The sequence below is a fragment of the Ursus maritimus genome, unplaced genomic scaffold (assembly GCF_017311325.1).
Source record: "Ursus maritimus isolate PB19 unplaced genomic scaffold, ASM1731132v1 scaffold_5, whole genome shotgun sequence".
NCBI lineage: Eukaryota > Metazoa > Chordata > Mammalia > Carnivora > Ursidae > Ursus > Ursus maritimus.
This window is the reverse complement of record NW_024426663.1, coordinates 7,294,053-7,309,184: the sequence shown is the minus strand read 5'-3', so window position 1 is coordinate 7,309,184 and position 15,132 is coordinate 7,294,053. Positions and strand designations below refer to the sequence as shown.

At 37.4% G+C, this 15,132-nt stretch overlaps 1 protein-coding gene across 3 annotated transcripts in view; it reads left to right on the top strand.

Moving 5' to 3' along the window:
* LOC103675773 (zinc finger protein 569) overlaps nt 1-14,840 on the top strand; it is a 52,744-nt gene extending 37,904 nt beyond the window's left edge. For all 3 annotated transcript variants that reach the window (XM_008704918.2, XM_008704916.2, XM_008704915.2), the window contains exon 6: nt 11,577-14,840. In XM_008704918.2, coding sequence (XP_008703140.1) covers nt 11,577-13,402 — 1,826 coding nt within the window. In that variant the 3' untranslated portion in view covers nt 13,403-14,840. The remainder of the gene's footprint in view (nt 1-11,576) is intronic.
* Nucleotides 14,841-15,132: the final 292 nt, after the last annotated feature.

Below are 15,132 nucleotides of genomic sequence, written 5' to 3'. Positions count from 1 at the left end.
TCCATTTCTGGGCTCTCTATTCTGTTCCATTGGTCTATGTGTCTGTTTTTGTGCCAGTACCATGCTGTCTTTGTGATCACAGCTTTGTAGTACAGCTCGAAATCCGGCATTGTGATGCCCCCAGCTTTGTTTTTCCTTTTCAACAGTTCCTTGGAGATTCTGGGCCTTTTCTGTTTCCATACATATTTAAGGACTCTTTGTTCCAGTTCTTTGAAAAATGTCCTCGGTATTTTGATCGGGATCGCATTGAAAGTGTAGATTGCTCTGGGTAGCATGGACATTTTAACTATGTTAATTCTTCCGATTCATGAGCATGGAATATCTTTCCATCTTTTTATGTCTTCCTCAATGTCTTTCAAGAGTGATTTATAGTTTCTAGAATATAGGTCCTTTACGTCTCTGGTTAAGTTAATTCCAAGGTAACGTATGGTTTTTGGTGCTATTGTAAATGGGATGGATTCCCTAATTTTTCTTCGGTCTCGTTATTCGTGTATAGAAATGCAACTGATTTCTGAGCATTTATTTTGTATCCTGCCACGTTACTGAATTGCTCTATAACTTCTAATAGTTTGGGAGTGGCTTCTTTTGGGTTTTCCATATAGAGTATCATGTCATCTGCAAAGAGAGACATTTTGACTTCTTCTTTGCCAATTTGAATACCTTTGATCCCTTTTTGTCGTCTGATTGCTGTTGCAAGGACTTCTAGTACTATGTTGAATAATAGTGGCGAGAGTGGGCATCCTTGTCGTGTTCCTGATCTTAAGGGAAAGGCTTCCAGCTTTTCCCCATTGAGAATAATATTTGCAGTAGGCTTTTCATAGATGGCTTTTATGAGATTGAGAAATGTACCTTCTATTCCTACACTCTGAAGGGTTTTAATCAGGAAAGGATGCTGTATTTTGTCAAATGCTTTTTCGGCATCGATTGAGAGGATCATATGGTTCCTGAGTCTTTTCTTGTTGATATGATGTATCACGCTGATTGATTTGCGAATATTGAACCACGCTTGCATCCCAGGTATGAATCCCACTTGATCGTGATGGATAATCCTTTTAATGTACTGTTGGATTCTATTAGCAAGTATCTTGTTGAGGATTTTGGCGTCCATATTCATTAGGGAAATCGGTCTGTAATTCTCCTTTTTGAGGGGGTCTTTGCCTGGTTTGGGGATCAAGGTAATATTGGCCTCATAGAATGAGTTTGGTAGCTTTCCTTCTGTTTCTATTTTTTGAAATAGCTTTAGGAGAATAGGTATTATTTCTTCTTTGAATGTTTGGTAGAATTCCCCAGGAAAACCGTCCGGGCCTGGAGTTTTGTTATTTGGAAGGTTGTTTATCACTGACTCAATTTCTTCATAATTAATTGGCCTGTTTAAGGAATCAATTTCTTCCGGTTTCAATCTTGGTAGTTTATAGGTTTCCAGGAAGGATTCCATCTCTTCCAGATTGCTTAGTTTATTGGCATATAGCTGTTGATAAAAATTTCTAATAATCCTTCCAATTTCAATGGTGTTCGTCGTGACCTCTCCTTTTTCATTCATAATTTTAATAATCTGGGTCCTTTCTCTTTTCTTTTGGATAAGTCTTGCCAGTGGTCTGTCAATTTTATTGATTCTCTCAAAGAACCAGCTTCTAGTCCTGTTGATCTGCTCTACTGTACTTCTGGTTTCTGCTTGATTGATTTCAGCTCTAATTTTGGTCAACTGCTTCCTCGTGCGTGGATTAGGCCTGTCCCTCTGTTGCTGTTCCAGCTTCTTGAGGTGAGAATATAAAAACTGCATTTTAGATTTTTCTATTCTTTTGAGTGAGGCTTGGATGGCTATGTATTTCCCCCTTAGGACTGCCTTTGCAGTATCCCATAGGTTTTGGACTGTTGTATTTTCATTCTCATTGGTCTCCATAAATTGTTTAATTTGATTTTTGATTTCCTGGTTTATCGAGTCATTCCTGAGCAGGATGGTTCTTAGTCTCCAAGTGTTTGAGTTTCTTCCAAATTTTTCCTTGTGGTTGAGTTCCAATTTCAGAGCGTTGTGGTCTGAGAATATGCAGGGGATAATTTCAATCTTTTGGTATCGGTTGAGACCTGTTTTGTGTCCCAGAACATGGTCTATTCTTGAGAATGTTCCATGGGCATTAGAATAGAATGAGTATTCTTTGGTTCTGGGGTGTAGTGTTCTATATATATCTATGAGGTCCAACTCGTCGAGTATGGCATTCAAAGCCTTTGATTCTTTGCTTAGTTTTTGCCAGGGTGTTCTGTCTATTTCTGAGAGTGGAGTGTTGAGGTCCCCTACTATTAATGTATTTTTATTTATATGTCCCTTTATTCTGGTTAAGAGTTGGCTTGTGTATCTTGCTGCTCCCCTGTTGGGGGCATATATATTTATAATTGTCATATCCACTTGTTGAATACTTCCCTTAAGAATAATATAGTGCCCTTCTGCATCTCTAACTATAGTCTGTAGTTTAAAATCCAATTTATCTGATATGAGAATTGCTACCCCAGCTTTCTTTTGAGGTCCATTTGCGTGAAAGATGTTACTCCATCCCCTTACTCTCAGTCTGAATGCACCTTTGGGTTCGAAATGAGTCCCTTGTAGACAGCAAATGGATGGGTCATTTCTTTTTATCCAATCTGCAACCCTGTGGCATTTTATGGGATGGTTCAAACCATTTACATTAAGACTGATTACTGAGAGATATGATTTTAATGTTGCCATGTTGCCAGTAAAGTCTTTGTTTGTATTGGCTGTGACTTTCTGTTCTGTATCACTCTTGGGGCCTTTTTACTTTTATAGAACCCCCCGTAATATCTCCTGTAGGGCTGGTTTCGTGGTTACGAAATTGGTTAGTGACTGGCGATTCTGAAATGTCTTTATTTCTCCATCAATTCTGAATGACAGCCTTGCTGGATAGAGGATCCTTGCCTGCATGTTTTTCTCTGAAAGAGCTTTAAAAATGCCCCCCCAACCCTTTCTCTCATTCCAGCCCTGTGTAGACAGGTCTGATGTAATTCTGACACCTTTGCCTTGGTACGTGAGAAATTTCTTTGCCCTGGCTGCTTTCAATACTGTATCCTTGGATCTAATATTTGCAAATGCACTATGATGTGATGTGGCGTAGGTTTGTCGTGGTTGAGCTTGGGAGGGGTCCTCTCTGCCTCTTGGACACGAATGTTTGTTTCCCTTTCTAGATTAGGGAAGTTTTCAGCTACAGTTTGGTCAAATATCTCTTCTCAGTGATCTCCCGTAACCTACATTCGTGGCCGTGGATTTTTCTAAGTTCAGAATCTATTTTCGCTTTTTCTTCTACTAACCCATCCTCCAGTTCGCTAATACGTTCTTCTGCCTTAGTGACCCTGGCCGACAGAGCCTCTAGTTTTGACTGCATTTGGTTCATAGAATTTTTAATTTCTGCCAGGTTCGCTCTCATTTCCGCCCTTAGAGATTCTATATTCTCATTAACATTTTCGTTACAATTTTTTTCAAGTCTACCCATCATCTTGACCATTGTTAGTCTGAATTCCATTTCTGATAATTTGGTTATATCCATATTCTTTAGTTCTGTGGCAGAGGCCACCTACTCATTGTCTTTTCTTTGCTGGGGGGGGACTTCTCCTTCTCATCCTTCTGATGAGGAGAGCTTGCGGGGTTGTCTAGAGCCAAATTATTGACCGGGACCCATGCCATGCGCCCTTGTTTTATAAGGATCTTAGGAATGTGGCCTTCTTCTTTAAAGATTTTATTTATTTATGTGGCAGAGAGACAGCTAGCGAGAGAGGGAACACAAGCAGGGGAGTGGGAGAGGAAGAAGCAGGCTCCCAGCAGAGGAGCCCGATGAGGGACTCCTTTCCGGAACGCCGGGATCACGCCCTGAGCCGAAGACAGGTGCTTAATGACTGTACCACCCAGGCGCCCCGGGATGTGGGCTTCTTGATTTTTCAGCCTGCCTTCTGGGGGAGGGGCCTGCCCCGCCGATACTCAGGCAACCCTGTTTGGGTAGAGTCTCTGTGTTCCCTGCGAGGGGGGATGGGGATGGGCATTCTCTGAGCCGGTATTTCCAGGCTTTTGTTCTCTGATGGCTTTCCCTGGCGGTTTGCTGTGCCTCCACTGAGAGTCAGAGCAGCAGTCACCAAATCTCAGACTCTGTCTCAGAACAGAGGGATCGCGGACTACTCTCCACTGATGTTTTGGCCATTTTAACTCTGTTACTGTTGGTGCTGCTCAGCCCTGCAGCGTCCCGGGATGTGCGCCCCACACCCGGCGTCCCTGCCCTCACTTCCAGGGCCGGCGCGTCTCTGTCCTTTGTGTTTCTAACGCCGCCAGCCGCCCTCGCGCGCTCCTGGAGCTCCCAGTCTGTCTGGTTCCAGTGAGCACACTGCAGTTCCCGGCTCAGGGTCTCAGTCTTCTGTCTTGTGGGTGCCCTCCGGGAGTCCAGCCCGCTCCCCCGTGCAGGTGGCTACCGCTTCCCGGCGCCCGAACGCGGCGGCTCCCTCCCCCTTCCGTTTATCTTCCGATATCTGTGCACGGTTTCATGGCTCCCCACTTCGTACCTCAATACTCAGCGCTGGAGATGTTCATTTGTAGAGATCCAGATGTATCTTCCTGCGTCTCAGGCTGATTCCGTGGATGTTCAGGCTGGTCTGATACCTATCCAGCTCGACTCGGGACTGGCTGAAAAAGGGGTCTCCTACTCCTCCGCCATCTTAACTCCCTGCCCCCACTCAGTAACTTTTAAAGTCAGTGATGCTTTTCTGTTAGCTTCCATTTTCTGCTACATTTGTCATGTATTTGTTCACACAATTTCCTGCACATGTATTTATACACACGCATATACATATATACTTGCATACACCTAACGACGAAATGTATATATATGTATATACATGTATTTCTAATTTGGTAGATATTGCCACGTCTTTTTTAGCGCTCCAAAGAAACTACAACATTTTTATTTCTACCAGTCATTTCTGCGAACGTAGTAACTTTCCCAAAATGATAGGTGAAAAACAATTCATCTTAGTTTGAATTTGTATTTCCTTTATTGTGAGTGAAGTTGAGGATGTTTTCATATGTTTAAACTCTGTACTTCTTTCTTTATGAACAGCTTATGTCGTTTCCCCCTTTTTCTGTTAAATTCTTAATCTGTGTGAATATATTGACGTGATTAGCCTTTTATCGGTTGTATGTTTTTCTGGTATTTTTTCACAGTTGGACATTCCTCTTTGAAGTACTTTTGCCACTTTTAAGTTTTTTTTTTTAATGTTCAGTTAGTTAAAATAATCTCCTCTTATGAGAGATTATCCTATGATTTTTTCCTTTATGTATATAGGTGAATTATGTCTACATACTTCTTAGTAATTACTTATCCTCACATTTTTGCTGTGAATTTAAAATTGTTCCAAATTTTTCAGGCTTTGAGTTCATTGTTATGCTGGTTTCATAAATAGAATTTAAAACCATTTCTTCTTGTTCTGGAATACTTATAATAGCTTGTAACTCCCTTAAAATTTTGGTTTATTTTACTTGTTCACCTACTTGGACCTTGTGGATTATTGAGGGAACGTGCTCTTGACAGCTTTTATCCATTGTTACTTTATAACTGTTTTATGTAGATATTTTGTCTCTTCTGGCATTAGTTTTTGGTAATAGGTTATATTGTTCTAGAAAATTACCCACTTAATTTTGGTTTTCAAATTAATTTTTACAGAGTTGAACAACATAATTTCTGTAAATATTTAAGTTTGCCCTGTAGCTTTAAAGTTTACCGTATACTGATGTTCCAGGGTAGTCTTTTATATTTAACAACTTGTTTCATCTGTATTTTCCAATCTGTTGGTATAAAATTTCCCATAGTGTTGTTATTTTTGTCTTCATTAACTGAATATTTCTTAGCCAACATCATCAGATATTGGCTTTTGTTCATTCTCTCTGCACTCTCCTTCTGGGATTCCTAAAGATAGAGGCTAGATCTTTTTTCTCCATATATTTTTTTTCATTTCCTTTACTATTTTCTGCCTGCCTTTATCTCTATGTTGACTTCTCAGTAATTACCTGAGACATATGTTCAGATTTACTCATTCTCTCTTCAGCTGTGTTTATTCATCTTTTATCTCATTTTGTATTTTTAGAAATTCCTTTTTGGGGGGGGGGGCTTTTTCCCCCTATGTCTTTCTGGCCCTTTTTATTGATTTCTGCAGCTTATTTCTTGTTTGTGTTTTTTATCCTTTGCTTCTTTAAAAACATTCTATGTAGCTCTTCTGTTTTTTTGTATCTGACAATTCTGATATTTTAAGTCCTCAGGGTTAAATATCTTGTTTTGATGATTTGCTTATTGTACTTGATTCTTCACGATTGATGACTGCTGATTATGAATTCAGCATTTTTAAACCTTTTTGCAATAATCTTATTGTCCTGAATTGGGGCTGTATTCTTCTGAAGATGATTCACATGTGCTTCTTGTAGGTGCCAACAGCTTTACCAAGTGAAGACCAGTTGCCTGTTCTTTGAATGTTCTGATCAACCTCAGTTGATCTTCTTTTCCTTATTCCTGGCCTGAGGCTTATGCTTCAATTAATAGGGCTTTCATTTGCCTGGGTAGTCAAGTCAGATTCATCTTCTAGCTTGCTTTCTAAGTCCCTCTTGCAGACCTGATTTTGGCTATTACTTACTTATTTTTGTTTTATTCATTTTTAGTGTATGGTACTCAGGTGTGTTTGGTGGAGAGTATTGTGGTGTTCTTGGAGATTTATGCCCAGTGATGCATCAAAATTTGTTTTACCATTTTACCAGTGTGAGGTTACCGTACCATAATTTCAATACTAAAAGTACTATCTAGTGTCTTTTTCCCCCAACTTGCGTGGTATTCTTTGTTTTTGCTTGGTTTTATTTTTCTCTTCCATTTCTTTCCTTGGTTCTGCCATTTATTTGTTTTCCCTATCCCTGTTTTCTTACTGTTTCTTCATGTATTTGTTTGTATTTTGAGCTCTTGATTTATAGATTTATTTTCATTAAGCTTTTTCATTCATGAAATAGTCAACATTTTCACTTACTGTGTGCCATAATTGTTATAGCTGGTGCCTTTTGTCTTTATATCATGTTTCTTTTACGTTTTTTCTCTTTTAATACTTTTTATAGATCTGATTTCAGCACCTTCTCATTTTTAGTAGTAGGCTAGTTCTTCCTTGACTTGCCTTTTTAAAAAAGGGTAATGTTAGGGAAAGAAAATGAGTACTCTGATTTAGAACAGGGACCATCAGCAAACTATGGTTTGTAGGCCTACTTATTTTGGAAAATAAAATTTCATTAAAACATAGCCACACCCAGTCATTTACATCTTCTGTATGATTGCTTTCACATAATGGCAAAGTCGAATAGCTGCATTGAAGATTGTGTGACCCACAAAGCCTAAAATATTTACTGATACTTTAAGAAAAAGTTTACTAATTCTTGATGTATATGAATGCATCTGTTCTTCATGTTGAAGCCCTTTATTCTACATGGTTTTATGTATAAAAGTATGCTTAGGCTTTATTTTCCCTCATCCAAAAAGGAACTGCCGCTGCAAGCTTTCTCGTAACACTGAATCTTACACTCTCACCCCAACAGACTTCTTCCTAAAAAAGTAAATGTACAGTGCTTCCTTGTTCAGTTCTGGCTGGGATATCTTGGGATAACAAGTCTCCTGTAACCAGTCTACACTCCCAAATTTCACTGTTGTATTTAATCATGAGATAATTAATTCTGCCCTTCAAGGTGTGATACCCGTTTTGACACTGTCAGCTGCTTGTTCTGCCCAAGATCAGCATGAACAGCTGTCTTTTAGAATCCTTTTTCCCCTGTTCCCGCCATCACTGTATTTGTCAACACTAACTCATTTATTATAATTGGGGTTGCCGCCACCCCTAAGATCATTCAAGAATCAATGAGAATTCACTCCCATTGTTTGTAGAGAGGAAAAGTGATTAGCTGCTTTTCCATTCCACCATCTTAAAACATGGAGTTTTGTGTCACATCTGATATTTTGGTCTTGCCCTTGGAATTCTTTTTCATTTCTATTTGGATGGTACTTTGGCAACCTAATCTTACCTTCTTCAACATCATTTGCTTAATGGAACTTCTCTTTTTTCCCTAAGTGATCCAGAAGGTTAGTACTCTGCCTTCATTTCTACATTTGTAATCTGCAACCAAGTCTCTTTTACCTGCTTTAGAGTTGCACAGGAATTTTCCCTTCCTTTATTATCACTCTGGCAGAGACGGAGAAAAATCTCCATTTTCCAATCTTGGAGCTGAGCAGCAACAGGGAGCTGAATGTTACCCTTCAGTATATGGGCTTGCACTTACTCTGTGCTTGAGCCGGTTCCTTTATTTTGTATCCTCTGCCTCATGTCCCTGACTTGATGGCATTTCTGCTTCCATTTCTTAAGAGTGATCTTCCATCTCCTCTTAGGTAGTCTTTGTTAGTTTATGCATTTTTCTTTCTTTATCTCACACTGGTGTGATTTTGGGTGGGATGAAATAAATTCATGTATTTATTATACAATATTTAAGCTCAGTTTCTCCCTCTGTTTTCCCTTCTGCTCACAGTACTTACTCCCTATCCAGTCACACTAAGTAGGCTCTTCCAGTTTTTTTTTTTTTAAAGATTTTATTTATTTATTCGACAGAGATAGAGACAGCCAGCGAGAGAGGGAACACAAGCAGGGGGAGTGGGAGAGGAAGAAGCAGGCTCACAGCAGAAGAGCCTGACGTGGGGCTCGATCCCATAACGCCGGGATCACGCCCTGAGCCTAAGGCAGACGCTTAACCGCTGTGCCACCCAGGCGCCCCAGGCTCTTCCAGTTTTATGTTCCAACTCTTTGATCCAATTTTTACCTGCCCATTGTTTATTCTCACTTTATTACTGCAGTATTCAGAACAATTTTATTTACTTTTTAAAATACATAATACAGGGACACCTGGGTGGCTCAGCCATTAAGCATCTGCCTTCGGCTCAGGTCACAATCCCAGGGTCCTGGTATCGAGCCCCGCATCGGGCTCCCTGCTTGGCGGGAAGCCTGCTTCTCCCTCTGACACTCCCCTTGCTTGTGTTCTCTCTCTCGCTCTCTCAAATAAATAAATAAAAATCTTTTAAAAAAATACATAATGCATGCTTATAAAATCTCTAAAGTACAAAAGAACACATATTGAAAAGTAGTAGCTCTTCTCTTACACATTTCCTAAGGTGGCAATCCTTAGCATCATTTTCCTTTGAGCTGGTACCTGTATTTTCAGATATTTTTATTGAAATTACTTTGATAGGTTAGCTTGTGAATAAGTGTCATTTTGCTGTGAATGTTCTTTTACAGCAATATGACATACCTTTTTTCTTAGTTTCCTAGGGCTGCTGCAACAAAGTACCACAAACTGGGTGGCTTAGAATAACAGGAATTTATTCTCAGAGTTCTGGAGGCTAGAAATACTAAATCAAGGTGTTGGCAGGCCATGCTCCCTCTGAAACCTGTAGAGAAGGACCCTTCCTTCCCTCTTTCAGCTTCTAGTAGCCGTAGACATTCCTTGGCTTGTGATAGCTTAATGCCAGTCTATGTCTTTATTTTCACATGGTGTTCTCCCTGTGTTTCTGTCTGTTCACACTGCATCGTTTCTGTAAGAACACCAGTCAGATTATGAGTTATCCTACTCCGGTATGACTTCATTTTAATTAATTGCATCTGCAGTGACCCTTTTTCCAAATAACTTCACATTCTGAGTTACTGGAAATTAGGATTTCAATATGTCTCCTTTTTTTTTATGTTCAGTTAGAGAAAGACAATCATATGCTTTCACTCATAAGGAATAGCACAGATGATCATAGGGGAAGGAGGGAAGACTGAAGGGGGTGAAATCAGGGAGTCAACAAATCTTTTTTGCAGTGCACACAATTCAACCTGTAGCACCTTTCCATTTGGTTAAGTCTATGTGTGCATTTTAGTTTTCTGAAAATCTTGGGACATTACTTATTAAATTCCTATATTTTGGGGCGCCTGGGTGGCACAGCGGTTAAGCATCTGCCTTCGGCTCTGGGCGTGATCCCGGCGATCTGGGATCGAGCCCCACATCAGGCTCCTCCACTGGGAGCCTGCTTCTTCCTCTCCCACTCCCCCTGCTTGTGTTCCCTCTCTTGCTGGCTGTCTCTATCTCTGTCAAATAAATAAAATCTTTAAAAAAAAAATTCCCATATTTTTCATATTTTTTGTTGTGACTGTAAGTATAGTCTGTTATATTTTCTAAATAGTTGTTTGTATATATCAAGGTTATTGAAACTTAATTTCTGATATATAGTAAATTTAATGACGTCTTTATCTCTTTTATAATAATTTTTCACTTTTGATTTTGCAGGTAAATTGTTTTATTGTTGACAAAAATGTTAATCTTATCCTTCCCTTCCAAGTTTTTCTACCTCCAATTTCTTTCTCTTAATGCACTATGCAGTACCGTAATAATAGTGGTGATAGTAGTTATTATTATGTCATTGCTTTGGAATTTTCTTTTTTTTGCCCAGGGGTGTGTGGATCTTTCGTATTAAATATTGTTTAAGTTGCACTGTACTTTTTCTCAAGTTAACTACTCCCATTTTTTGAAGGTTTCTTTATGGAAAATTGATGTTTAGTTTTATCATTTTTTAAAGTATCTTTGAAAATGATTACTTGATTTTTTACTTTGACCTTTTAATATATTTGCTTATAGAAGTAGATTTTCTAATAGTGAAACATACTTTTGTACCTGTAAAAAAAAAAAATCCTACTCAGGTATGATGTAGTTTATATTTAATGTGCTCTAGGTCACTTTTTTTCCTTCTGGGTTATTTTGATAGGTAGAATTTTTACATTGATATTCATAAGTAAAATTGGTGTGTAATTTGCTTTTTTGGTTATCTTTCAGGTTTTGGTATTAATGTTATATTTCACATAAAAAAATTGGAAATTCTCCTCTTTTTCCTTTTATAACATCTTGCAGATCATGAAAGGAAATGTTCAAATTCCCACGTGAATCTCTCTGGGCCTTTTTGATTTGTTTTTAGGGGATTGCTTTTTCATATTTTTTCTCTTTATTTTAGGGAAGTAGGCTCATACAGCTCTTCTACCTCTTACAGGTTCGGTTTTGGTAATCTGCATTTTCCAGAAAATTATTTATGTCAAGCAGTTTGTAAAAGTTTATTTTAATAGAGCCCTACAAAATAGTTTTATGATTTTTTAACTTCCTACTTTTGTTTTTAACTCTATCATTTCTTCTTACTTTATTTGTACATTCTGCATTCTCCCTTTTATTTACCCAGCAGTTCATCTGTTTTGTTTCAGATCCCATTTTTAAACACAATCAAAGCTATTTGTATTCCTGTCTTCCTCTACTCATTCATATTTTTCCTGGGATCTCCTAAAGCTTAGAAAATAGGAGATCTACGCACATGAGATTTACTTTATAATGGAAAACTAAACCTTAAGCCAAGAATCCATCCCATGAAAGCATATTTTCTGAAATTTTCTTCATTTTACAATATTGGAAAATTTTTCAAGTGATATTTATTTGCAATCTGTTTTAGGAGAAATCTGGGGAACTGATGAGCATCAGAAAATCCAGGACAGACTTTTGACACAATTTGAAGATAAATTCACAAACACACTGACTGAAGAAAAAGTCAACGAATGTCATAAGAAATTTGCAAATGCATTTCCTCTTAACTCGGACTTTTTTCCTTCCGGTCACAATCTCTATGAATATGACTTGTTTGAAAAGTGTTTAGAACATAATAATTTTGACTGTCATAATAATAATAGAATCCTTATAAGAAAGGCACATTCTGATTATAACGAACCTATGAAATCATTTTGCATTAATCCATCCTACCTTGTGGTAACCCCCTTTAAGTGTAATCATTGTGGGAAAGGATTTAGTCAAACCTTGGACCTCATCAGACACCTGAGAATTCATACTGGAGAGAAACCTTATGAATGTAAAAAATGTAGGAAAGCTTTCAGCCACAAGGAAAAACTCATTAAACATCATAAAATCCATAGTAGGGAACAGTCTTATGAATGTAATGAATGTGGGAAAGCTTTCATTAAAATGTCAAATCTCATTAGACATCAAAGAATTCATACTGGGGAGAAACCCTATGCATGTAAGGAATGTGGGAAATCCTTCAGCCAGAAATCAAATCTCATTGATCATGAAAAAATTCATACTGGAGAGAAACCGTATGAATGTAATGAGTGTGGGAAAGCATTCAGCCAGAAGCAAAGCCTCACTGCACATCAGAAAGTTCATACTGGGGAGAAACCTTATGCATGTAATGAATGTGGTAAAGCCTTCCCTCGAATTGCATCCCTTGCTCTTCATATGAGAAGTCATACAGGAGAAAAACCTTATAAATGTGATAAATGTGGAAAAGCCTTCTCTCAGTTTTCCATGCTTATTATTCATGTAAGAATTCATACAGGCGAGAAACCCTATGAATGTAATGAATGTGGAAAATCCTTCTCTCAAAGTTCAGCCCTTACTGTACATATGAGAAGTCATACTGGTGAAAAACCTTATGAATGTAAGGAATGTAGAAAAGCCTTCAGCCACAAGAAAAACTTCATCACACACCAGAAGATTCATACTAGAGAGAAACCTTATGAATGTAATGAATGTGGGAAAGCTTTCATTCAGATGTCAAATCTTGTTAGACACCAGAGAATTCACACTGGAGAAAAACCCTACATATGTAAGGAATGTGGCAAAGCCTTTAGCCAGAAATCAAATCTCATTGCCCATGAAAAAATTCATTCTGGAGAGAAACCCTATGAATGTAATGAATGTGGTAAAGCCTTCAGCCAGAAGCAAAACTTTATAACACATCAGAAAGTACACACTGGAGAGAAACCTTATGATTGTAATGAATGTGGTAAAGCCTTTTCTCAAATTGCATCCCTTACTCTTCATCTGAGAAGTCACACAGGAGAAAAGCCTTATGAATGTGATAAATGTGGGAAAGCCTTCTCTCAGTGCTCACTGCTCAATTTACATATGAGAAGTCATACTGGTGAGAAGCCCTATGTATGTAATGAATGTGGAAAAGCTTTCTCTCAGAGAACTTCTCTTATTGTGCATATGAGAGGTCATACAGGTGAGAAACCCTATGAATGTAATAAATGTGGAAAGGCCTTCTCCCAGAGCTCATCCCTTACTATACATATACGAGGTCATACAGGTGAGAAACCCTTTGACTGTAGTAAATGTGGAAAAGCCTTCTCTCAAATCTCATCTCTTACACTTCATATGAGAAAACATACAGGTGAGAAGCCTTATCATTGTAATGAGTGTGGTAAGGCTTTTAGCCAAAAGTCACACCTTGTTAGACACCAGAGAATTCATACTCAGTAGAAATAGAAACACTGAATATTGTAAAGATGGAAAGGCCTTCAGAATTAGCACCTCCTTTCACATTACATAATTGGTTCTAGAGTAGAAAACTATGAATGTGGAAAGCCTTTTGAAGAAGTCACACAATTGTGAAACATGGGAATTCTTACACAACATGACAAATTGTGTAACGAATAAACTGAATATCAAAAACCTTCATAGACCTCTATTGATATTTATTCAGCATCCTTATTAAAATATGAAGCAAGATATCTGCTACCAGCATATCAGCATTATAGCTGAGCTCCTATGCTAGCCATTGTATTAAGCAAGATTGGGGGGAAAAGAAACTATAAAAAGATCATCTTACACAAGAAATAGTTCATTTAAAAATGTGTTGATATAAAATGTCTAAGGAAAAACACAGCATTAACTACAAGACACACACATATATAAAGAAGTTACAAAACATTTGGAAGGGCACAAAATAGGACCTGAAATTTTGAGAAAAATAACATTGTCTGAAAACACATTTTCAAAAATGTAAATTCATAAATCTCTAAGGTACTTCCACTCAGAGTTTTCACTAAATTTTAAGAATTTCATAAACTGACTTAATATTATAGATGAGAATATAAAGGACCACAAATAGCTGAAACAAGTGAAAAACAAAAGAAGACACAGTCTACTAGATAGCACCACATATTTAAAACTGGTGTCTAAACAATGTGTCCTTGATAAGTAAATAAATCAGTGGAAACAAAACAAGGATTGAAGAAAGGAGACATGGAAATTTTGTGTATGGTATTGCTATTGAAGTCATTGGAGAAAGAATGGCCAATTCAATAAATGGAAGAGTCATATGAACAAAAAAATGGTATCTCTCTACTTTATACCATATACAAAAATAAAATCCAGATGGAGTGAAGACCAGAATATAAAAAGCAAAATTCTAAAACTATGATGAAAACGAAATAGATTTATTACTTTAGAATAACTGGATCACTCTAAGAACACATAAATATGAAATAGTCGTTTCTATTTTGGTGTATTGCCTTCAGAGGCACACAGATACGAGCACGAAGATACACATCTCTGTGTTCATCATGGTTTGTATTACACTAAATTGGACATAACAAATTCTCAGTAGAAGGACAGATTAATACCATGTAATTATTGCTATGATAGAATACGTATTTAGAGAAAAGGTACAAATTTGACATATAGTTACATAGATCACAGTATAAATATTGAGAGAGAAAAATGTACAATGAAAAGATGTAACATTTGTATAAGTTTAATAAAATAATGCAAAAAACAGTACTGTGTATTGGTCATAGATCCATTTATGACATTGGTTGCCTTTCAGAAAGTGGGAGGTGTTTAAATGGAATTGTTATATTTATCTGTGACATTTCTTTAATAAAAGAATGAAAGCAAATATAATGGTCGTAACAAATCTGGTTGTTAAGATTATGTTGCTATCTTTTGTATTCTTTCTTGCCTTATTTTCCTGTTTCTCTAAAATAAGATTTAAATGGGTGAAGGACAAGACCTACAGAAAACTTAAAAATGGATTATGATCAAATACTAACATTTATAGAAAATTATCTTTACTAACACACAAACCAAACTAAATTAAGATACTTTGCTTACCCTCTTTTCACAATGTTAATTCAGATAATAAAAACCAGCAGTACATACATAGCATTTACTTGATGCGAATTTAAAAATTTATTTTTATTTTAAAC